At 41.7% G+C, this 24,332-nt stretch overlaps 2 protein-coding genes across 2 annotated transcripts; both read left to right on the top strand.

Annotated features, from left to right (window-relative positions):
* The first annotated feature begins 5,352 nt into the window (after nucleotides 1-5,352).
* Nucleotides 5,353-7,723, top strand: LOC117326754 (spore wall protein 2-like). The gene is made up of 2 exons (XM_033883476.1): nucleotides 5,353-5,397; nucleotides 6,974-7,723. Exons 1-2 carry the CDS (start codon nucleotides 5,353-5,355, stop codon nucleotides 7,721-7,723), a joined length of 795 nt encoding a protein of 264 aa, XP_033739367.1.
* A 572-nt stretch (nucleotides 7,724-8,295) lies between these two features.
* LOC117326753 (uncharacterized PPE family protein PPE12-like) lies at nucleotides 8,296-10,020 on the top strand. The gene has a single exon (XM_033883475.1). It carries the CDS (start codon nucleotides 8,296-8,298, stop codon nucleotides 10,018-10,020), a length of 1,725 nt encoding a protein of 574 aa, XP_033739366.1.
* The last annotated feature ends 14,312 nt before the right edge of the window (nucleotides 10,021-24,332 follow it).

Here is a 24,332-nt window from a genome sequence, read left to right as displayed (position 1 = left end):
TTGATATACTAAGAATATTAATCAGTTCAAGCTGGCCAGCTTTGTCCGGGTCCCTGGTCTGGGATCTGTCATGATAATGCGAATCCCTGATGGGACATTGTGCGAGAGTCACTGCTAGTAGACGTTGTGATCACTGGATGGGTGACGTACCGACCTATTGGTGTGATCACTGGATGGGCGACGTCACGACCTATTGGTGTGATCACAGGAGGGGCGACGTCCCGACCTATTCATTTGATTTATATAGAGGCGACGTCCCGATCTATTGGTGTGATCACTGGAGGGGTGACGTCCTGACCTATTGGTGTGATCACTGAAGGGGTGACGTCCTGACCTATTGGTGTGATCACAGGATGGGTGACGTCTTGACCTATTGGTGTGATCACCGGCTGGGCGACGTCCCGACTTATTGGTGTGATCGCCGGCTGGGCGACGTCCCGACCTATTGGTGTGATCACCGGCTGGGTGACGTCCCGACCTATTGGTGTGATCACTGGATGGGCGACGTCACGACCTATTGGTGTGATCACTGGATGGGCGACGTCACGACCTATTGGTGTGATCACTGGATGGACGACGTCCTGACCTATTGGTGTGATCAATGGATGGACAACGTCCTGACCTATTGGTGTGATCACTGGATGGGCGACGTCCTGACCTGTTGGTGTGATCAATGGATGGGTGACGTCCTGACTTATTGATGTGATCACAGGATGGGCGACGTCCCGACCTATTGGTGTGATCACTGGATGGGCGACGTTCTGACCTATTGGTGCGATCACTGGATGGGCGACGTATTGACCTATTGGTGTGATCACTGGATGGGCGACGTCACGACCTATTGGTGTGATCACTGGATGGACGACGTCCTGACTTATTGATGTGATCACTGGATGGGCGACGTCCTGACCTATTGGTGTGATCACTGGATGGGTGACATCACGACCTATTGGTGTGATCACTGGATGGGCGACGTCCTGACCTATTGGTGTGATCACTGGATGGGCGACGTCACGACCTATTGGTGTGATCACTGGAGGAGCGACGTCCCGACCTATTGGTGTGATCACTGGATGGGTGACGTCACGACCTATTGGTGTGATCACTGGATGGTTGACGTCACTACCTATTGGTGTGATCACTGGATGGGTGACGTCCTGACCTATTGGTGTGATCACTGGATGGGCGACGTCCTGACCTATTGGTGTGATCACTGGATAGGCGACGTCCTGACCTATTGGTGTGATCACTGGAGGAGCGACGTCCTGACCTATTGGTGTGATCACTGGATGGGTGACGTCACGACCTATTGGCATGATCACTGGATGGGTGACGTCACTACCTATTGGTGTGATCACTGGATGGGTGACGTCCTGACCTATTGGTGTGATCACTGGATGGGCGACGTCCTGACCTATTGGTGTGATCACTGGATAGGCGACGTCCTGACCTATTGGTGTGATCACTGGATGGGCGACGTCCTGACCTATTGGTGTGATCACTGGATAGGCGACGTCCTGACCTATTGGTGTGATCACTGGATGGGTGACGTCCTGACCTATTGGTGTGATCACTGGATGGGCGACGTCCCGACCTATTGGTGTGATCACAGGATGGACGACGTCACGACCTATTGGTGTGATCACTGGATGGGCGACGTCCTGACCTGTTGGTGTGATCACTAGATGGGTGACGTCACGACCTATTGGTGTGATCACTGGATGGGCGACGTCCTGACCTGTTGGTGTGATCACTAGATGGGTGACGTCCTGACCTATTGGTGTGATCACTGGATGGGTGACGTCCCGACCTATTGGTGTAATCACTGGATGGGCGACGTCCCGACCTATTGGTGTGATCACTGGATGGGCGACGTCCTGACCTATTGGTGTGATCACTGGAGGGGCGACGTCCTGACCTATTGGTGTGATCACTGGCTGGGCGACGTCTCGACCTATTATTGTGATCACTGGAGGGGTGACGTCACGACCTATTATTGTGATCACTGGATGTGCGACGTCTTGACCTATTGGTGTGATCACCGGATGGGCGACGTTCCGACCTATTGGTGTGATCACTCGATGGGCGACGTCTCGACCTATTATTGTGATCACTGGATGGGCGACATCTTGACCTATTGGTGTGATCAGTAGATTTGCGACGTCCTAACCTATTGGTGTGATCACTGGAGGAGCGACGTCCCGACCTCTTGATGTGATCAATGGATGGGCGGTGTCCCGACAGACTTTGATATATATTTTCTCAATTCTCATTAACTCATAAGATTAACCTTATGTTTCTATTCTTGCGTTGATGACGTAATTATCATTGTGACGTCACAATTAATGATGCCCCAAGTGTATTTTTTTTCTATTATCAAGATAAATATAATGTACTTACACCCTTTTACCAGCAAGTTTGATCTAGCAAATATGGTGTGATACCAACCTAATAGAATTTAAAACATAAACTTGGACTAACAGGTAGGGATAGCACCATAGTGACTTCACCAAATGTCCATTTTTGTTAAGTGATCACTGGAGGGGTGACGTCTGGACTTGTCTATTGATACGGTCACTGGAGGGGTGACGTCCGGACCTGTGTATTGATACGGTTACTGGAGGGTTGACGTCCGGACCTGTATATTGATACGGTCACTGGAGGGTGACGTCCGGACCTGTATATTGATACGGTCACTGGAGGGGTGACGTCCGGACCTGTATATTGATACGGTCACTGGAGGGGTGACGTCCGGACCTGTATATTGATACGGTCACTGGAGGGGTGACGTCCGGACCTGTATATTGATACGGTCACTGGAGGGGTGACGTCCGGACCTGTATATTGATACGGTCACTTGAGGGGTGACGTCCGGACCTGTATATTGATACGGTCACTGGAGGGATGACGTCCGGACCTGTATATTGATACGGTCACTGGAGGGGTGACGTCCGGACCTGTATATTGATACGGTCACTGGAGGGGTGACGTCCGGACCTGTATATTGATACGGTCACTTGAGGGCTGACGTCCGGACCTGTATATTGATACGGTCACTGGAGGGTGATGTCCGGACCTGTCTATTAATACGGTCACTGGAGGGGTGACGTCCGGACCTGTACATTGATCCGGTCACTGGAGGGGTGACGTCTGGACCTGTATATTGATACGGTCACTGGAGGGTGATGTCCGGACCTGTCTATTAATACGGTCACTGGAGGGGTGACGTCCGGACCTGTCTATTGATACGGTCACTGGAGGGTGATGTCCGGACCTGTCTATTGATACGGTCACTGGAGGGGTGACGTCCGGACCTGGTCTATTGATACGGTCACTAGAGGGGTGACGTCCGGACCTGTCTATTGATACGGTCACTGGAGGGGTGACGTCCGGACCTGGTCTATTGATCCGGTCACTGGAGGGTGACGTCCGGACCTGTCTATTGATACGGTCACTGGAGTGGTGACGTCCGGACCTGTATATTGATACGGTCACTGGAGGGCTGACGTCCGGACCTGTATATTGATACGGTCACTGGAGGGCTGACGTCCGGACCTGTATATTGATACGGTCACTGGAGTGGTGACGTCCGGACCTGTATATTGAAACGGTCACTGGAGTGGTGACGTCCGGACCTGTATATTGATACGGTCACTGGAGGGCTGACGTCCGGACCTGTAAATTGATACGGTCACTGGAGGGGTGACGTCCGGACCTGTATATTGATACAGTCACTGGAGGGGTTACGACCGGACCTGTATATTGATCCGGTCACTGGAGGGGTGACGTCCGGACCTGTATATTGATACGGTCACTGGAGGGGTGACGTCCGGACCTGTATATTGATACGGTCACTGGAGGGTGACGTCCGGACCTGTATATTGATACGGTCACTGGAGGGGTGACGTCCGGACCTGTCTATTGATACGGTCACTGGAGGGGTGACGTCCGGACCTGTCTATTGATACGGTCACTGGAGGGGTGACGTCCGGACCTGTCTATTGATACGGTCACTGGAGGGGTGACGTCCGGACCTGTATATTGATACGGTCACTGGAGGGGTGACGTCCGGACCTGTATATTGATACGGTCACTGGAGGGTGACGTCCGGACCTGTATATTGATACGGTCACTGGAGGGGTGACGTCCGGACCTGTCTATTGATACGGTCACTGGAGGGGTGACGTCCGGACCTGTCTATTGATACGGTCACTGGAGGGGTGACGTCCGGACCTGTCTATTGATACGGTCACTGGAGGGGTGACGTCCGGACCTGTCTATTGATACGGTCACTTGAGGGTGACGTCCGGACCTGTCTATTGATACGGTCACTGGAGGGGTGACGTCCGGACCTGTATATTGATACGGTCACTGGAGGGGTGACGTCCGGACCTGTATATTGATACGGTCACTGGAGGGTGACGTCCGGACCTGGTCTATTGATACGGTCACTGGAGGGGTGACGTCCGGACCTGGTCTATTGATGGACCTGTATATTGATACGGTTACTGTATGGGTGACGTCCGGACCTATATATTGATATTATCACTGGAGGGGTGACGTCCGGACCTATATATTGATATTATCACTGGATGAACGATGTCCGGACTTGATCACTTGAGGGGCACAGCCACCTATCAAATATGATGTGAAAAAAAATCCTCCGGCAAAAATATTGAAATCTGCTCCAAACTGGCTCCAGCGAATCGCATTCCACGGAGTGTAACTGTATTTAAAACGTGGAAATAAATCCCCCTTCCAAAGTACCATCATATCTAACCCAAGGTAAATTCTATGCAAACACCAGATAGCTTTCTTTCCATTGAAAAGAAACACATTACCTCACATCTGAAATTGACTACATCAATAATGTCATTCAAAATGAAATTCGATTTGAGACCCGGACTGTAGAAAAACTTTATTGCGTCAACCTAGAAGATAAGAAATTCTTTTGAAAATCTCTGGGTTGACGCTGGCTTATAAAGAAAAGCTAGCTGTGGGTGATCTTTGTACTGGAGAGGGGCGTATATTGAAAAACGAATTGCATTATGATTGGGCTCGTTATGATATGTGGAGGGAAAAATATGTTCATGACATCAAGTTTTACCAGGGCATTAGCGTATAGTAGCTAGTCCAGCCAACCAGACAGAATAATTTGTCGATATAGATGTATAAGTCAAACTAAAGTCCCAAGTCAATGAAACATCGTGTGATATAAATAAACATATAAAACACACTACCCCCCCCCCCCCCCCCTCCCCCCTCGCCAAAAACAAATTGAAATAATTAAATCTGTCTTGATTACTAGCACAAATCTGTAAATGCACTGTAGAACTGTCGACCAGAATTCGAATGGAACAAAGCCTATTGGATCAGATCGACGGATCAGACTTAGGGGTCAGCCTGAATTAGGTCAAAGGTCAAATCAAACTAATTTCAAAGTCGCAATATCTATATAAATAAATATATTTTTGCTGTAAATTCATTCATAATATATAGATATATTGCAACTGTCACCGCATTGTCTGAATACACCCACCATATATATTTTTGCTGTATACGGCAGTGACGGAAAACAGCCTTAGCACGTGCGTCAATTCGACTGACCTACTTCAAAGTGAAACAACGTTTAAAAGGCGAACATATTTCTGTCATTTTTGACACCGTTTCACTTCAAAATGATTATTTTTGATGATTATTTTTTCATTGTTGCAGGATAAATAGAATACATGGTCAGTGTCTTAAAATATAAGCTGTATTTTTGACTCGGGACAATTGTCTTTCTTTACCCTCGCCAAAATACAGCTCTCTATACTGTATATATATTTGTATAAATATAACTATTTTAAGGTTTAGAAGACATCATTTAAATACGATGACTATGCTGTGCACTTTCGGCGACACATACCCCCATCGCCGTCTGGATTTTAATCATTTATATAGTTTTTAGCAGAAATAGATCTGTCTGCATAGTGGCGTAGTGTTTAGTTTTGGGTAACCGAATCTTGTCGAGGTCAGGGGTCACATTCCATCTGTTCCGCCCACTAAGCCTTAGTCATTAAATTAGACATACATTACAGTCTGCTCAGTTTACAAACGTGACAATTAAATTGTACAAATGTCGCCCCGTACCACATTTGTACAAAAAGAGAGCATTCTTAGCTTTCCTGCTTTGTCATCAAGTGTTCGGATGGTCGTAGTTAGAATTGTGGTTACATTACATAGCGTAGAATTTATAAAAATCATCATCATCATCATCACCACCACCACCACCACCACCACCACCACCACCATCGTCATCGTCGTCGTCGTCGTCGTCGTCGTAGAAGTCGTCATCGTCGTCGTAGAAGTCGTAGTCCTTGTCATCATCGCATGTAATTTTCAATTGTCGCACCATCGCCTTCCTGTTACCGCGTAGTCGAACCTAGGTCAGGGAAGTGACAACCTAGGTCAGGGAAGTGACAACCTAGGTCAGGAGAGTGACAAACATGGCCAGGGGAGTGACAACCTAGGTCAGGGAAGTGACAACCTAGGTCAGGGAAGTGACAACCTAGGTCAGGGAGTGACAACCTAGGTCAGGGAAGTGACAACCTAGGTCAGGGAGTGACAACCTAGGTCAGGGAGTGACAACCTAGGTCAGGGAAGTGACAACCTAGGTCAGGGAAGTGACAACCTAGGTCAGGGAAGTGACAACCTAGGTCAGGGAAGTGACAACCTAGGTCAGGGAAGTGACAACCTAGGTCAGGGAAGTGACAACCTAGGTCAGGGAAGTGACAACCTAGGTCAGGGAAGTGACAACCTAGGTCAGGAGAGTGACAAACATGGCCAGGGGAGTGACAACCTAGGTCAGGGAAGTGACAACCTAGGTCAGGGAAGTGACAACCTAGGTCAGGGAGTGACAACCTAGGTCAGGGAAGTGACAACCTAGGTCAGGGAGTGACAACCTAGGTCAGGGAGTGACAACCTAGGTCAGGGAAGTGACAACCTAGGTCAGGGAAGTGACAACCTAGGTCAGGGAAGTGACAACCTAGGTCAGGGAAGTGACAACCTAGGTCAGGGAAGTGACAACCTAGGTCAGGGAAGTGACAACCTAGGTCAGGGAAGTGACAACCTAGGTCAGGGAAGTGACAACCTAGGTCAGGAGAGTGACAAACATGGCCAGGGGAGTGACAACCTAGGTCAGGGAGGTGACAACCTAGGTCAGGGAAGTGACAACCTAGGTCAGGGAAGTGACAACCTAGGTCAGGAGAGTGACAAACATGGCCAGGGGAGTGACAACCTAGGTCAGGGAAGTGACAACCTAGGTCAGGGAAGTGACAACCTAGGTCAGGGAAGTGACAACCTAGGTCAGGGAAGTGACAACCTAGGTCAGGAGAGTGACAAACATGGCCAGGGGAGTGACAACCTAGGTCAGGGAGGTGACAACCTAGGTCAGGGAAGTGACAACCTAGGTCAGGGAAGTGACAACCTAGGTCAGGAGAGTGACAAACATGGCCAGGGGAGTGACAACCTAGGTCAGGGAAGTGACAACCTAGGTCAGGAGAGTGACAACCTAGGTCAGGAGAGTGACAAACATGGCCAGGGGAGTGACAACCTAGGTCAGGGGAGTGACAGCCTAGGTCAGGGGAGTGACAAACATGGCCAGGGGAGTGACAACCTAGGTCAGGGAGGTGACAACCTAGGTCAGGGAAGTGACAACCTAGGTCAGGGAGTGACAATCTAGGTCAGCAGAGTGACAACCTAGGTCAGAGGAGTGACAATCTATGTCAGGGGAGTAACAACCTAGGTCAGGTGAGTGACAACCTGGGTCAGGGGAGTGACAACCTAGGTCAAAGGAGTGACAACCTAGGTCAAGGGATTGACAACCTAGGTCAGGGGAGTGACAACCTAGGTCAAAGGAGTGACAACCTAGGTCAGGGGATTGACAACTTGGGTCAGGGGAATGACAACCTAGGTCAAGGGATTGACAACTTGGGTCAGGGGAATGACAACCTAGGTCAGGGGAGTGACAACCTAGGTCAAAGGAGTGACAACCTAGGTCAGGGGAGTGACAACCTATAGGCCTAGGTCAGGGGAGTGACAACCTAGGTCAGGGGAGTGACAGTCTATGTCAGGGGAGTGACAACCTAGGTCAGGGGAGTGGCAGTCTATGTCAGGGGAGTGACAACCTAGGTCAGGGGAGTGACAACACGGGTCAGGAGAGTGACAAACTAGGTCAGGGGAGTAACAACCTAGGTCAGGGGAGTGACAGTCTATGTCAGGGAGTGACAACCTAGGTCAGAGGGGTGACAACCTATGTCAGGGAGTGACAACCTAGGTCAGGGGAGTGACAACCTAGGTCAGGGGAGTGACAATCTAGGTCAGGGGAGTTACAACCTAGGTCAAAGGAGTGACAACCTAGGTCAGGGGAGTGACAACCTAGGTCAAGGGATTGACAACTTAGATCAGGGAAGTGACAACCTAGGTCAGGGGAGTGACAACCTAGGTCAGGGGAGTGACAACCTAGGTCAAAGGAGTGACAACCTAGGTCAGGGGAGTGACAACCTAGGTCAAGGGATTGACAACTTAGATCAGGGAAGTGACAACCTAGGTCAGGGGAGTGACAACCTAGGTCAGGGGAGTGACAACCTAGGTCAAAGGAGTGACAACCTAGGTCAGGGGAGTGACAACTTAGATCAGAGAAGTGATAATCTAGGTCAGGGGAGTGACAACCTAGGTCAAAGGAGTGACAACCTTGGTCAGGGGAGTGACAACCTAGGTCAGGGGAGTGACAACCTAGGTCAGAGGAGTGACAATCTATGTCAGGGGAGTGACAACCTAGGTCAGGGGAGTGACAACCTAGGTCAGGGGAGTGACAACCTTGGTCAGGGGAGTGACAACATAGGTCAGGGGAGTGACAACCTAGGTCAGGGGAGTGACAACCTAGGTCAGGGAAGTGACAACCTAGGTCAGGGGAGTGACAACCTAGGTCAGGGGAGTGACAACCTAGGTCAGGGAAGTGACAACCTTGGTCAGGGGAGTGACACCCTAGGTCAGGGGAATGACAACCTAGGTCAGGGGAGTGACAACATAGGTCAGGGGAGTGACAACCTAGGTCAGGGGAGTGACAACCTAGGTCAGGGGAGTGACAACCTGGGTCAGGGAAGTGACAATCTATGTCAGGGGAGTGACAACATAGGTCAGAGGAGTGACAACATAGGTCAGGGGAGTGACAACCTGGGTCAGGAAAGTGACAACCTAGGTCAGGGGAGTGACAATCTAGGTCAGGGGAGTGACAACATAGGTCAGGGGAGTGACAACCTAGGTCAGGGGAGTGACAACCTAGGTCAGGGTAGTGACAATCTAGGTCAGGGGAGTGACAACCTAGGTCAGGGGAGTGACAACCTAGGTCAGGGGAGTGACAACCTAGGTCAGGGGAGTGACTACCTAGGTCAGTGGAGTGACAACCTAGGTCAGGGAAGTGACAACCTAGGTCAGGGGAATGACAACCTAGGTCAGGGGAGTGACAACCTTGGTCAGGGGAGTGACAACCTAGGTCAGGGGAGTGACAACCTAGGTCAGGGGAGTGACAACCTAGGTCAGGGGAGTGACAACCTTGGTCAGGGGAGTGACAACCTAGGTCAGGGAAGTGACAACCTATGTCAGGGGAGTGACAACCTAGGTCAGGGGAGTGACAGCCTAGGTCAGGGGAGTGACAACCTAGGTCAGGGGAGTGACAACCTAGGTCAGGGGAGTGACAACCTAGGTCAGGGGAGTGACTACCTAGGTCAGGGCAGTGACAACCTAGGTCAGGGAAGTGACAACCTAGGTCAGGAGAATGACAACCTAGGTAAGGGGAGTGACAACCTAGGTCAGGGAAGTGACAACCTATGTCAGGGGAGTGACAACCTAGGTCAGGGGAGTGACAGCCTAGGTCAGGGGAGTGACAACCTAGGTCAGGGGAGTGACTACCTAGGTCAGAGGAGAGTGACAACGTTGGTCAGGGGAGTGACAGCCGAGGTCAGGGCAGTGACAACCTAGGTCAGGGGGGTGACAGCCGAGGTCAGGGGAGTGACAACACGGGTCAGGGGAGTGACAACCTGGGTCAGGGGAGTGACAATCTAGGTCAGGGGAGTGACAACCTGGGTCAAGGGAGTGACAACCTAGGTCAGGGGAGTGACAACCTAGGTCAGGGGAGTGACAACCTAGGTCAGGGGAGTGACAACCTAGTTCAGGGCAGTGACAACCTAGGTCAGGGGAGAGACAACCTAGGTCAAGGGAGTGACAACTTAGATCAGGGGAGTGACAACCTAGGTCAGGGCAGTGACAACCTAGGTCAGGGCCGTGACAACCTAGGTCAGGGGAGTGACAACCTAGGTCAGGGCAGTGACAACCTAGGTCAGGGCCGTGACAACCTAGGTCAGGGCCGTGACAACCTAGGTCAGGGCAGTGACAACCTAGGTCAGGGCAGTGACAACCTAGGTCAGGGCAGTGACAATACGAGATTTTGCTTTCTGGTTAATCAAGCCATTTTACCACGCCAAGGGCAATGACATCGCATAGTTTGAAACAACAATGGCTCTTTCAACACCGGATACTAACGTGGCCTAAACCGGAAGTGGTGTGACTGTCACTGGATGTTAACCTTTGAACTACCGTAATGTGCATTTTTAAATGTAAAAGGTAGTGTGACTGTTTTTCGAAAGACACAGTTTATGAAAAGATATTGATCTACTTGACTCTGTTTAAGATTTCAAAATTCAAGATTTGTATTAGCTCTCAGACACAATTATGTGCAACAAGAGGTCATCAAAAATTACAACAGTATGATACAATAATAGGATTGTACAGAATAGTGTAAAAAAAAATCTCATACATTTAAGCGCGGTTCACCTTAACTATCAGATACGTAATTAGGCATTTGCATTTGTTTAAACCACAGGCGTCTGCTTCTGGTAAGTATAAATAGACAAAACCTAACAGTCCCTACTCCGACTAATGTTGATACAGTAGGGATAAGAGCTAATGTGTTTTCCTATTTATACTTACCAGAAGCAGACGCCTTTGTTTAAACTATGTAAATTATTTAATACCACATTTTTTGTACTACGGCATGTCGGAGATTATGTAATGAAGCACAATTTTTACGTGATAGTAAGAATAATAATCACCGAATAATTTTAAATTCGACAGAATGTTGAAATACTCAATAATCAAATTTGATATATAACTGTGTTGTCGGAATATAAAATGATCCACCAACATAAGTTATCTATACATAACGGCAGTGTTGTGTTATCTGCGGTGTTTAATTAGAAAATTATGCTAATGTATAATTCTTCCGGAGATAAACATTTCAATAAAACCTGATGGCTTCCCTGATTTGAGTGACGTAAGGCATTTTATTGCCATGTTGCGTCGCATTCTCCCTAGCCATTTTAATCATTTTTTTTAATGTTATGGTTGTCTGAGTCGGGGCTTGTCTGACCAGAAATTCTATTGTGTCTATTCTGAGGGGCATCTGGATTAGACAGGCCATACAGTATGCTGTGTTATGTACGCGTATGTTGTGTTATGTATACGTGTGTGTTATGTACACGTATGTGTTATGTACGCGTATGTTGTGTTATGTACACGTGTGTGTTATATACACGTATGTGTTATGTACGCGTATGTGTTATGTACGCGTATGTTGTGTTATGTACACGTATGTTGTGTTATGTACACGTGTGTTGTGTTATGTACGCGTATGTTGCGTTAGGTACACGTATGTGTTATGTACACGTATGTGTTATGTACACGTGTGTGTTATGTACACATATGTTGTGTTATGTACACGTATGTTGTGTTATGTACGCGTATGTTGTGTTATGTACACGTGTGTGTTATATACACGTATGTGTTATGTACGCGTATGTTGTGTTATGTACACGTATGTGTTATGTACACGTGTGTGTTATGTACACGTATGCTGTGTTATGTATACGTGTGTGTTATGTACACGTGTGTGTTATGTACGCGTGTGTTGTGTTAGGTACACGTATGTGTTATGTACACTATGTGTTATGTACACGTGTGTGTTATGTACACGTATGTTGTGTTATGTACACGTATGTTGTGTTATGTACACGTGTGTGTTATGTACACGTGTGTGTTATATACACGTGTGTGTTATATACATGTGTGTGTTATGTACACGTATGTTGTGTTATGTACACGTATGTGTTATGTACACGTGTGTGTTATGTACACGTATGTGTTATGTACATGTATGTTGTGTTATGGCCATCACAATAACTTAGATTATATGTAGATAGAGTTTGAATGTAAGAGAGCCTCTCAATGACAGTTTAAGTGTAATCCCGCCGGAATGTCTACACCTTGTTGATGTCAAAAACATAGCGGGCCTTTGTGTCTCAATGCGGACGGCAAATCTAATATGGTATCTTCTATGGCATTTAGTGTAATGAAAAAGTTCCTGCTGAATCTGGTCCTAACACTTTCCCTTCCTTTCCAAACCTCCATATGATGTTCTGTTTGTTTTGATCTTCTGGGATAAGTTGCGGGCAGGCACATTCCAAGCATTTGCTGAAGTAAACTTTAGAAAAATAAATGCATGGGAAAGATTGTATACAAAATCTAATATCAAAACAAATGTCTCACATTAAAAAAAATAAAAACAGTTACGTAGCTACCCTCATTTAAAACGTCTGTCATCGTGTTCAAATAACCCGACATAAATGTACATACTGTTTATAAACGGTCAAACCACTTCACATGTACGCTGGTACACATACATGTAGTTTCCTTGTTGAAGCCAGGAACAGGAAAGTGGGCTTATCAGATGTAAATACTTCCGGTTTTTTGAGAGAGGGTAAATTGATATGTTCTCCTTTCTTTCAGTAGTAACAACACATATATCTTTTTCTACTATTGTTTGATGTCACGAAATTTTTTTTTTTACATTTTAAAGGCACACGTTCTTCACATCTAATCACAGGGACTCGCGTTCCAAATATACATTGTAGGTGACTATATACATACATATGGACCGGGCCGTGAGTTGGGATCTAGACCCGACCCGAACACCATATCCTTAATCACTCCAAACTCCAAACTCCAAATCTGATGAAAATAGACATTTTCATTAGTTTTTTAACATTAGTTATATGCAATAGTTCGTTAAACTTAATAATATTTGGTCTTGACCAATAGTATTTGTCTATATATAAAATTATGTGAGCAGATAACGCTGTACATTCAAGTAAATAATGAAATTCATCACCAATTTGTTTTATATAATCATTATGCTCATGAGCAGAGAAATGCTTTATAAATGTATGTGACTCAAGAACTTCAGAATACCTTTTTAAAGAAAACAAGCAATCAGGAGACATATTAAGACATGTATAGAATATCACATATGATGTTATGTGCGACTTGAAATAAAATGTGCATCATATATCATAGAAATTGGCCTATAATATTAAAATGAAAAATCGGTCCATTGTTCCTTTAATAAATGGCGACAGTGAAAACATATTTAAATAAACTAAAAAAAACCCAAACAAACAAAAATCATAAAATATTTACGTTATTGCCAGTGATCAATGCTTTAATATATTTGCTTTGAATTATCTCGGTATTTTATAAACGGCAATTTCTGTTCAAAATATCGCACGTTGTATCTACAGACTGTCTACACTTTGAGAGCTATTTTTAGAAACAGAAATACATTCCACAAACCACAAGTCTGTTATTTATGAGTAATTACAAGCTACACTGAATGAGAAAAATACAGTGTTTGTGTATTCACGTTTTTTTATGATTTCTTTGTGAATATAAAAATTATGATACACCTGGTTTTCAGAAATGCCACGCTTCAATGTTACCGACTCTTGCGTGATGGTGACTCTTAAGTGTATTTTTTTTAAAGATAGTAAGGTTTATAAAGTCTAGTTTACTTGAAGGCATGATTTAACTTTTTATTATATTTTTTTGTAGTTATCTCTCTTTTTTTTTTCTTTTTTTTTTTAAAGATTTCCAAAAATAGAACCACATCAATTAAAGAATTTTTTTTTTTATTTGAAATGAAACAAGTTTAATTAATAAGCTAATAAATCTTCTAATATTTGAAATTATTTCATGTAAAGCGTGTACCGTATGTATCTTTCTGTCATATCATTTCATTTATACAAATTACATATACATATGTCTACCTGATAATGTACCAGGATAGGGATCAATCATAGGCCTATCACATGACATCGCAATATATCAAAATAAAGAGAGATGCTTTGTCATGACAATAGGTGGTAAATAGCCATGCCAGCTTGTTTAAAAATAGAATTTATTTGTTTATATATTTATTCGTGTTGCTTGCTTGTTTGTTTGCTTGCTTATTTGTTTGTTTATTTGCATTTTTGTTTGTTGTTTATTTGCTTGTTTGTTGTTTATTTGCTTGTTTGTTTGTTGTTTATTTGCTTGCTTGTTGTTTATTTGCTTGTTTGTTTGTTGTTTATTTGCTTGTTTGTTTGTTGTTTATTTGCTTGCTTGTTGTTTATTTGCTTGTTTGTTTGTTGTTTATTTGCTTGCTTGTTGTTTATTTGCTTGTTTGTTTGTTGTTTATTTGCTTGTTTGTTTGTTGTTTATTTGCTTGCTTGTTGTTTATTTGTTTGTTTATTTGCTTGTTGTTTATTAGCTTGTTTGTTTGTTTATTAGCTTGTTTGTTTATTTGCTTGTTTGTTTGTTTATTAGCTTGTTTGTTTGTTTATCAGCTTGTTTGTTTGTTTGCTTCCTAGCTTGTTAATAATTAAAGATATATAGCAGCAATACCGTAGCCTCAGATTCCTTTCTCCCTTGTTTTCTCCCATGGTTCCTTGCACAGTTTTATAGAGGGGCCGCAATGCACTCTGGGAGAGTCGGGTGTCGACCTCAGATTGTATGTGTTATGATTTATATATTATATCATTCATACCATTGACACCCTGTGGGTGGTATTTAATTAATACCTCGACCCATTTGAGTTACATGTATATGATTACATTACCTAAAATACGCCCGAAAAATGAAATTAAGGCTTTTTAATTCTAAAAATCAATAAGGTAGTTGATATTAAACCACGGTAGAAGAAATTGAGAAAGACATGATGTCATCGTTAGTATGGACTATCAATCAGTTCGACGTTATCGAAAACAATACAGATCACTGTTTAAACGGGAAGACAAAGAAATCCTTTTTTGGATAAAATATTTTGAAGAAAGAAACTGAAACCTCTCAAGGAAATATTTGTGTCTTATTTCTGTACACAGGTAAACCGGTCCTACCTATACATATACATGTATAATACAGTTATTGTCCAGTAACGATCTTTTACCTGATTCCTATCAAAATATCTCACATACTGGTTCCCCCTACAATGCGTACACACAAACACACCTTTGATTCCAATTATAGAGACCAATGATTTCAGTTCTTACCTTTAATCAAAAAATAAATGTCTTACTACGTCATCGGCACTATTCAAACACCAGAGTTGTGTGTACATATATACAATACCTGAGTCTTTGATATGACACACCTTTTTAACTATTCTGGGCTTGGCCTCTTCAAATACAGTGCAGAGAATACAATTATATGTACATGTTTATATGTGCATATCGTAAACTTCCAGAAAACCGGAAACTAAATCCATCCGGTTGATATTGAATTTAGATCAATTTTATTGCATAAACAATACACAAAATAATTGAACGCAAGTTATCACAACTTATCAATTTTCTCTCTGTAATATAATACACAGGAAAAACTTAGCAATGGTCTTATGATAATCAAATAGTTCTAATATGGTCACTTGAACAGAAATTGAACAGGTAAAAAGGGAGGATAGGAGAAGAGAGAACATTAATTCTACCAGTCGATGAGACTGAATTTCAAGAAATGTACGGAGAGCGAAAACTCTGAAGGGTCGATGCATGGTTGAGCGATATCACATTCATATAGATATTGCCAAATGTGTCAAATTCACAGAAAGCTTAAACCACCGACACTTATACAGGTACATGGTGTATATGGTTTTGCATTTAATGTATAGTGAAAGCGAGTTGCACACTTACTTCATTACATACCTAGAAAAATCACGTGTCTGCCGTATAAACCCTCACTCGACCAGTTTGCTGGGTTTGTCGCCCCTTGAACAGCCAGAGTCATTTTAAGGCGGGGTATCCTTGTAGTAGTTGGTGACTACCTCACTGAACAGCATACGGGAGGCCCGTCGCAGGTCCTCAATAGCAATTAGGGTAAAGCCTCTTGCCATCGGACACAACCACGACAGCACAGACCGGCCAGTTTCCCAGCTTCCCGAGAAACACAAACCGACAGGGGTAGGGAGCTTCGAACCACACACCTCGGATCTTCACCTGGGGTCACGTGACCGGCGCTCAAACCGACTGAGCTATCATGGCCCGAACTAGATCTGTCAGGTTTTCACGGTAATCAAGTCTAGATTAAATGACATATCGGAGACAATGACCTTGTAAAATATCCGGATCTAAAAGTGACTAACAGGAAACGCACTGCTTCCATATATTTTATACCCTGGATAACATGTGCAAGTGTTCACTGTTTTCTATATTTTGTAATCTAAGAGTTACTATTTCCATTTTGATATGGTCTGCCTAAAATTAAAAAGATAGTGTTATACTGATTATGCGTAAAGATTAACTGCAGGTTTAACATAATACCCCTTTTATCTAACTATGGTATGAAAGAAAATGTCTGATTGCATAAATTAGCGATCATTTATGGAGTTATGATTAATGATATCTAATTAACATAATTCGGCGATATTGCCGAATGATTGACATGATCTTAATATCATAAATAAAGATGATTAATTAAACAGGTAATTAAATGCTGCTGCTGAATGTCTGAAGAGTTAGGTAAGGTGATATGACTTAAAGTGTGACAGGCATGAAGGTGAACGATGGAAGGGAGATAACTCTTTGTTTTTCATGCCAATTTTAAGTCACGCGCATCTACAGTCATTTGAAACGTTTCAGGAAATCTATACATTCAAATACAAGTTATTTTGAGCATTAACAATATTTTGTGGTTAATCTTTAATCAGAAGTATCAAATTGTCATTAGGTTTTAGAAGCTGTACTGATTAGCGAATGAAATACGCATTGCTTGAATACTTCGTGTTGAATATCCTCGTCTCTTGTTGAACACCCTCGTGTTGAATAACCTCGTGTTGAATATCCTCGTCTCGTGTTGAACACCCTCGTGATGGATAAATACCCTTGTGTTGAATACACTCGTGTTGAATATTTTCGTCTCGTGTTGAATATCCTCCTGTCGCACATTCCATAGAATTTGAGAAAGCTCTGAAGTGTTCTTAAAAAATATGACATTTTTATGTTTTTCCCCGTTTTTAAGACGCTGCTCCCTCCACCGAACGAACGAACATCTGGAATACTTTTTAAGATATCGAAAGTTACATCACGGGGACTTGGTAATCAATTACGATAAATTATATACATGAATGGATTTTTCTTTTAAAAATCACCATCCTACAAAATGGTACCCACGTCTTTTATCAGTGAACAGAGTGTTCTATACCCAATATCGATTTATGTAACATCCAAACATAGACAGTGTGAATATATTTTTTTTCAAATATCATGAAAATATTGCTATAGTTAAACAGGAGCAAAAATGAGATATTTTCACTAAATCCTTGAACATTATACAATTATTTACCTGTTTTCAGGCGAATACGAGGATTTAAAGAAGGTGCCTCCCCCCTACCCCCCCCCCCCCCCCCCCCCCCGCTTTTTTTTTTTTAATAAAACCTATATTAACCATGTGTCGTAAAAAAGGCAGCACCGGTTTAATACTGGGTTGTACTATTCACACGTGATACGCCGACGGAGTTTTGGACTGAAATATATTCATCTCCTGTACACGGATCATGTATGTTTCGGTGTAGTATTGCAATAAATCTATACCTATGAGGTGAGTTTTGGACAATCAGAATGACGGTAAAATGACATATGATAAGGTAGCCCGAGTTTCCTCTGGCCCTAACATCATGTCTGGTATAGGTGTCAGGGTCAGAGGAAACTCGGGCGAGTGAGGTACCAGACATGGTGTCAGGGCCAGAGGAAACTCGGGCTAATGATAAGGATAATACACAAACTTGTTTGTTTGTTGGGTTTATGGCTCCATGAACAGCCAGGCACATTTTGATGCGGGGTCTCCTTGTAGTAGTTGGTGACTACGGGAGGGCCGTCGCATGCCATCAAGAGCAATTAGGGTAAAGTGCCTTGCAAACTGCATAACCTCGACAGATTTTCTGGGGGAAATGTGAAACCTTTTGATCATTAACATGAAATTTAATTTTTAGTAGAGCGGTCATTCGATCAGTACCTTACATCTGTAAACAGTGTATTTGATTCTATGTATAGCTAAGGGGAAAATTTGAAATATGGCCCTTTACCATGCAGACTCGTTACATGTTGTTAAATATTATATTAAGAGGAAATTATACAAATTCTGCATTTAGCATCCACATCCAAAGGCATCGTAAAATTCGACAAATTTATCACGCACTGCAATCCCATACACAATACGTATACAAACATATTACGGAACATAATTCTGTCTGTTTTGTAAAAGTTTTCTGATGTAATATATCTGTCAAAAAGTTTAAAATCCAGATTATTTATACATTTATATAACTCAGATCTACTATACACGTATATAATCCCGATCTACCATACATGTTTATAATCCCAATCTATAATACACGTATATAATCCCGATCTACCATACACGTTTATAATCCCGATCTATCATACACGTTTATAATCCCGATCTACCATACACGTTTATAATCCCGATCTACCATACACGTTTATAATCCCGATCTATAATACACGTTTATAATCCCGATCTACCATACACGTTTATAATCCCGATCTACCATACACGTTTATAATCCCGATCTACCATACACGTTTATAATCCCGATCTACCATACACGTTTATAATCCCGATCCACCATACACGTTTATAATCCCGATCTACCATACACGTTTATAATCCCGATCTACCATACACGTTTATAATCCCGATCTACCATACATGTTTATAATCCCAATCTATAATACACGTTTATAATCCCGATCTACCATACACGTTTATAATCCCGATCTATATTACACGTTTATAATCCCGATCTACCATACACGTTTATAATCCCGATCTATCATACACGTTTATAATCCCGATCTATAATACACGTTTATAATCCCGATCTACCATACACGTTTATAATCCCGATCTACCATACACGTTTATAATCCCGATCTACCATACACGTTTATAATCCCGATCTACCATACACGTTTATAATCCCGATCTACCATACACGTTTATAATCCCGATCTACCATACACGTTTATAATCCCGATCCACCATACACGTTTATAATCCCGATCTACCATACACGTTTATAATCCCGATCTACCATACACGTTTATAACCCCGATCTATCATACACGTTTATAATCCCGATCTACCATACACGTTTATAATCCCGATCTACCATACACGTTTATAATCCTGATCTACCATACACGTTTATAATCCTGATCTATCATACACGTTTATAATCCTGATCTATCATACACGTTTATAATCCCGATCTATAATACACGTTTATAATCCCGATCTATCATACACGTTTATAATCCCGATCTATAATACACGTTTATAATCCCGATCTATAATACACGTTTATAATCCCGATCTATAATACACGTTTATAATCCCGATCTATCATACACGTTTATAATCCCGATCTATCATACACGTTTATAATCCCGATCTATCATACACGTTTATAATCCCGATCTATAATACACGTTTATAATCCCGATCTACCATACACGTTTATAATCCCGATCTATAATACACGTTTATAATCCCGATCTACCATACACGTTTATAATCCCGATCTACCATACACCTTTATAATCCCGATCTACCATACACCTTTATAATCCCGATCTACCATACACGTTTATAATCCCGATCCACCATACACGTTTATAATCCCGATCTACCATACACGTTTATAATCCCGATCTACCATACACGTTTATAACCCCGATCTATCATACACGTTTATAATCCCGATCTACCATACACGTTTATAATCCCGATCTACCATACACGTTTATAATCCTGATCTACCATACACGTTTATAATCCTGATCTATCATACACGTTTATAATCCTGATCTATCATACACGTTTATAATCCCGATCTATAATACACGTTTATAATCCCGATCTATAATACACGTTTATAATCCCGATCTATAATACACGTTTATAATCCCCATCTACCATACACGTTTATAACCCCGATCTATCATACACGTTTATAATTCCCGATCTACCATACACGTTTATAATCCCGATCTATCATACACGTTTATAATCCCGAAATACCATACACGTTTATAATCCCGATCTACCATACACGTTTATAATCCCGATCTACCATACACGTTTATAACCCCGATCTATCATACACGTTTATAATCCCGATCTACCATACACGTTTATAATCCCGATCTACCATACACGTTTATAATCCCGATCTACCATACGCGTTTATAATTCCCGATCTACCATACACGTTTATAATCCCGATCTACCATACACGTTTATAACCCCGATCTATCATACACGTTTATAATCCCGATCTACCATACACGTTTATAATCCCGATCTACCATACACGTTTATAATCCCGATCTACCATACACGTTTATAATCCCGATCTACCATACGCGTTTATAATCCCGATCTATAATACACGTTTATAATCCCGATCTACCATACACGTTTATAATCGCGTTTAAATTGAGGCAGAAATAAAAAAAAGAAATGCATGTTCATGTCACCTAATGACTTTTTAGATGTGGCGCGCGGCCGCGTTTTTTTGTGAAGAGGTGAACACATAATGTTGATTTTTTCCCCCCAAAGGCAAGAATTCTATAAAGGGCTCACATGTACAGAATGGCAATAAAATTCTTCTTCATTCCATACAGATGTAATTCTGACGATATCGCGAGTATTATTATTGCGTTTCCCGTTTAAATAGCGTACTTCCGTTTATCGGATGATGCCTCTTAACTCTCAAGTCCACCATGTCGATTTCTTTTTTCTTTTCACGGGATAAAGTTTAATACATTCGTGTCCATTTTTGTCAGAGCTAATGACAAAGGATATCATTGTTTGTTGGCTATGGAGCCCTGATCCATGTGACACAAAATGGATAGCCATGTCGAATAAAGCTATGGACCAGAGGATACTGAATAGATATACTGTTGAGTGAAGGTAAATCTTTGTTTATTTGTTTTCAAATCTTCATTGTGTATTACTTTCGCTTCAGTTGTCGACCACCCCTTCTCCTTCTCGCGGTAAATTCTATGTCTTTTGTTTTTAGTCCATTTTCCCGAAGGGAGAGTGATTTCATTCCGTGATGCGGCGTCCGTCGTCAGGCCGGCATGCCGATGCCCAAATAAATGACCTTGACCTACAATCAAAGACACTAAGGTCAAATATGATAAAATCTTAAAATAACTTCTCAAGTTTGGTCTGTAGCTAGCAGTCGGAATGAAGGGCTGCAAAATTTGTTTAAATGTATGACCCTTACCCCCTTCCAAAGCCATAATTTAACCTGCATGCATCTCTCGAAACCTTGTGATTTTAATTTCACCGTTAGTAGTGGACATCTGTCACGGAAATCATGGTAAAAGGAACAAGAATCTAGGCAAAACATGGTTATTATTTAGCAATTAAAAACTAGTGATCGAGCAATTGAACTCATCGCGCTTATCATACGGCTTAGTTGTAAGCTGTCCCTGCTGGCTATGTCGTAAGTAAAGATATAGGTTATGGACTGGTATTGACTAGTTTGTTGTGTAACCTTGCTTTCATGTCTACAGGGTATATAATGACGCGGGTCAATAAAGGTTTTTTGTTTGTTTGTTTGTTAAGTTTGTTTTTTTTTGTTAGTAACAAATAGCCAGTATATCTATAGGTGAATTTGAGGGACTTTGAAAGGTTTTTGTTACCTGTTCTGATAAAATCTTCAATATAATCAGGCTTGTATGAAAAAAAAAATAGCAGTCACAGTTTGTGGAACAGAGATGCACAGTTTATATTACCGTGGGTATGCCAATAGACTATTGGAAGATCTGGTCACCAAACTCAACAAAAATGTTCTCGGTCAGAAATTCAATCTTTCTCATGGTTTCATCTTCGATGTATCACGAAATAAGCTCTGCTTATATAGTAAAATTTGACAATCAAACGTTTTCATAGAACAAGATTGATAATAAATAAATATATATATATATAAACTTTTTTTCCAGAATCTACATTCTTGCAATACCACTTCTGCATTAGCCCGGAATTAATTGTACTAAGAAGTTTGGATAAAAGCTAAGTTAAACAACTACTTGAGCCAGCAATAAAATTATGTAAAGGATCCAATTAATCTAATTAAAATATAGATACTCATTCTCACTACGTTGATATTATTCTCACTACATTACATGAGTAGTAACGACATCGCATAGGGGGTCACGTCACGATGACCTTTTGGATTAACCAATCAAATTACTACTTACAGAATCTTGGAAGTGAATTTCGTATGTGCATGTAACGTAGTGAGAATGAGCATTTATATTTTAATTAGAATGGGGATCCAATATAAACGAAGCAATTCAGTATCCATCCGAAAGATCGCAGTACTAGAGAAGATGAATAGGTGGCTGTTCTATTCATTAACTTGCTTGAATTCAGTGACATTCCTTATAGATAAATAAAATTATGCTAAAGAATCAAAATATTTACGAAGAAAATAAATACGAGAAACTATATAGCACGCTTCATTGAATTAATCTTTGTTAAGCTGACATTGCATTCATATCTCCATTGAATGCCAACTGAAAGCTATGCAATACTTAAGTTTTCCGTAAAGGAAATTTAGGGTTTCCCTAGATTCGGAAATAAAGATAGACATCATTATGTACTAACCCATTTTTTTTATAATATGTTACCTATTTATAAATAAAATTCTTAATATTTCCTCATAATACCAATCAACGAGTTTCACATTTCAGCGTAAATAAAAATTGTTGATAAGCACCAATCGATGACAATGACAATGACGATTTGTTTATTCTCGTAAACAGTACAGTGCAGAGAATAAGAATAAAGACAAATGGATAACAATGATACATGGTAAAACAGGATGGACATCAGTATTGTGAATTAATTATTATAATTTTATCTATAATAAATTAAGCCAGTGAAATAAGTTCATTTTGAGTTACGTAATTGAATAATGTATGAAATTTAATGTATTTGGTCTTTCACAATAATATCTAGATATATACTTCCGTCTGCTTATTGAGTATAAGTTGCTGATCACAGTTAAATAAATTCTCCAGTTTGCCAAAAAATGTCAAAGTTTATAGAATATTGTACTCTTCAGCCAATTTATGCTTGAAAACTCTTGGCTGTTAAATATATCTAATAATCTACATTCTTAAAATATATTTTTTCACATATTTCAACCAAGACGAGTTATAATATGACCATAATTGTTAATAGTTTGTTGCTCAACTTATTCTGATTATTTTTTGTCAATTTAGCCCAAAATCCAATAATTCTTACTTTAACATTAATATCAAATGTCCAACTTCTCAATATATCATAAAATTGGGCGAAGACGATTTAACATTAAGAATATGTTTACAAAATTTAAGGTGCAAACGTTCAATAAGTTTATAGTTACAGAAACCCGAATCTGTAGTCTGGTACTCACGCCCCTGTGTCATTGATCTGCATCCGTGTTGCTATAAATAGATACCACAGATGTCTTTCTATCGTTATAAATGTTCACAATCGTGTGTACAACATCTTAACCCTAACCTGAAATGGCAATATTCGACATTTAATTAAGAAAAGCAGGTGTTATTCAACAACCCAGCAACGTAAATGAATGAAACGGACAATTCTACAGTGGTTTGCATAAAAGCTTGGTAAGCTTGAAACAGCAAATTAGATAAATTAATTTAAAAATATCTCTTACTGACCAGTAACGCAAAACTACGGTATCATTTTTCTTATCAAACCAACGGGCATATGAATGTCATTTGTATTTAAAATTCGAACCGGTAAATATATCAGAGTATTTTTGTCTGATTTTTCAAAGCTAACTATGCATCTTTTGAAGGGGTGGCGGTTAAGGTGGTCACGGG

This window comes from Pecten maximus, chromosome 5 (genome assembly GCF_902652985.1).
Source record: "Pecten maximus chromosome 5, xPecMax1.1, whole genome shotgun sequence".
Taxonomy (NCBI): Eukaryota; Metazoa; Mollusca; class Bivalvia; order Pectinida; family Pectinidae; genus Pecten; species Pecten maximus.
The sequence above is the reverse complement of the archived record's forward strand: the minus strand, read 5'-3'. Positions and strand labels throughout refer to the sequence as shown.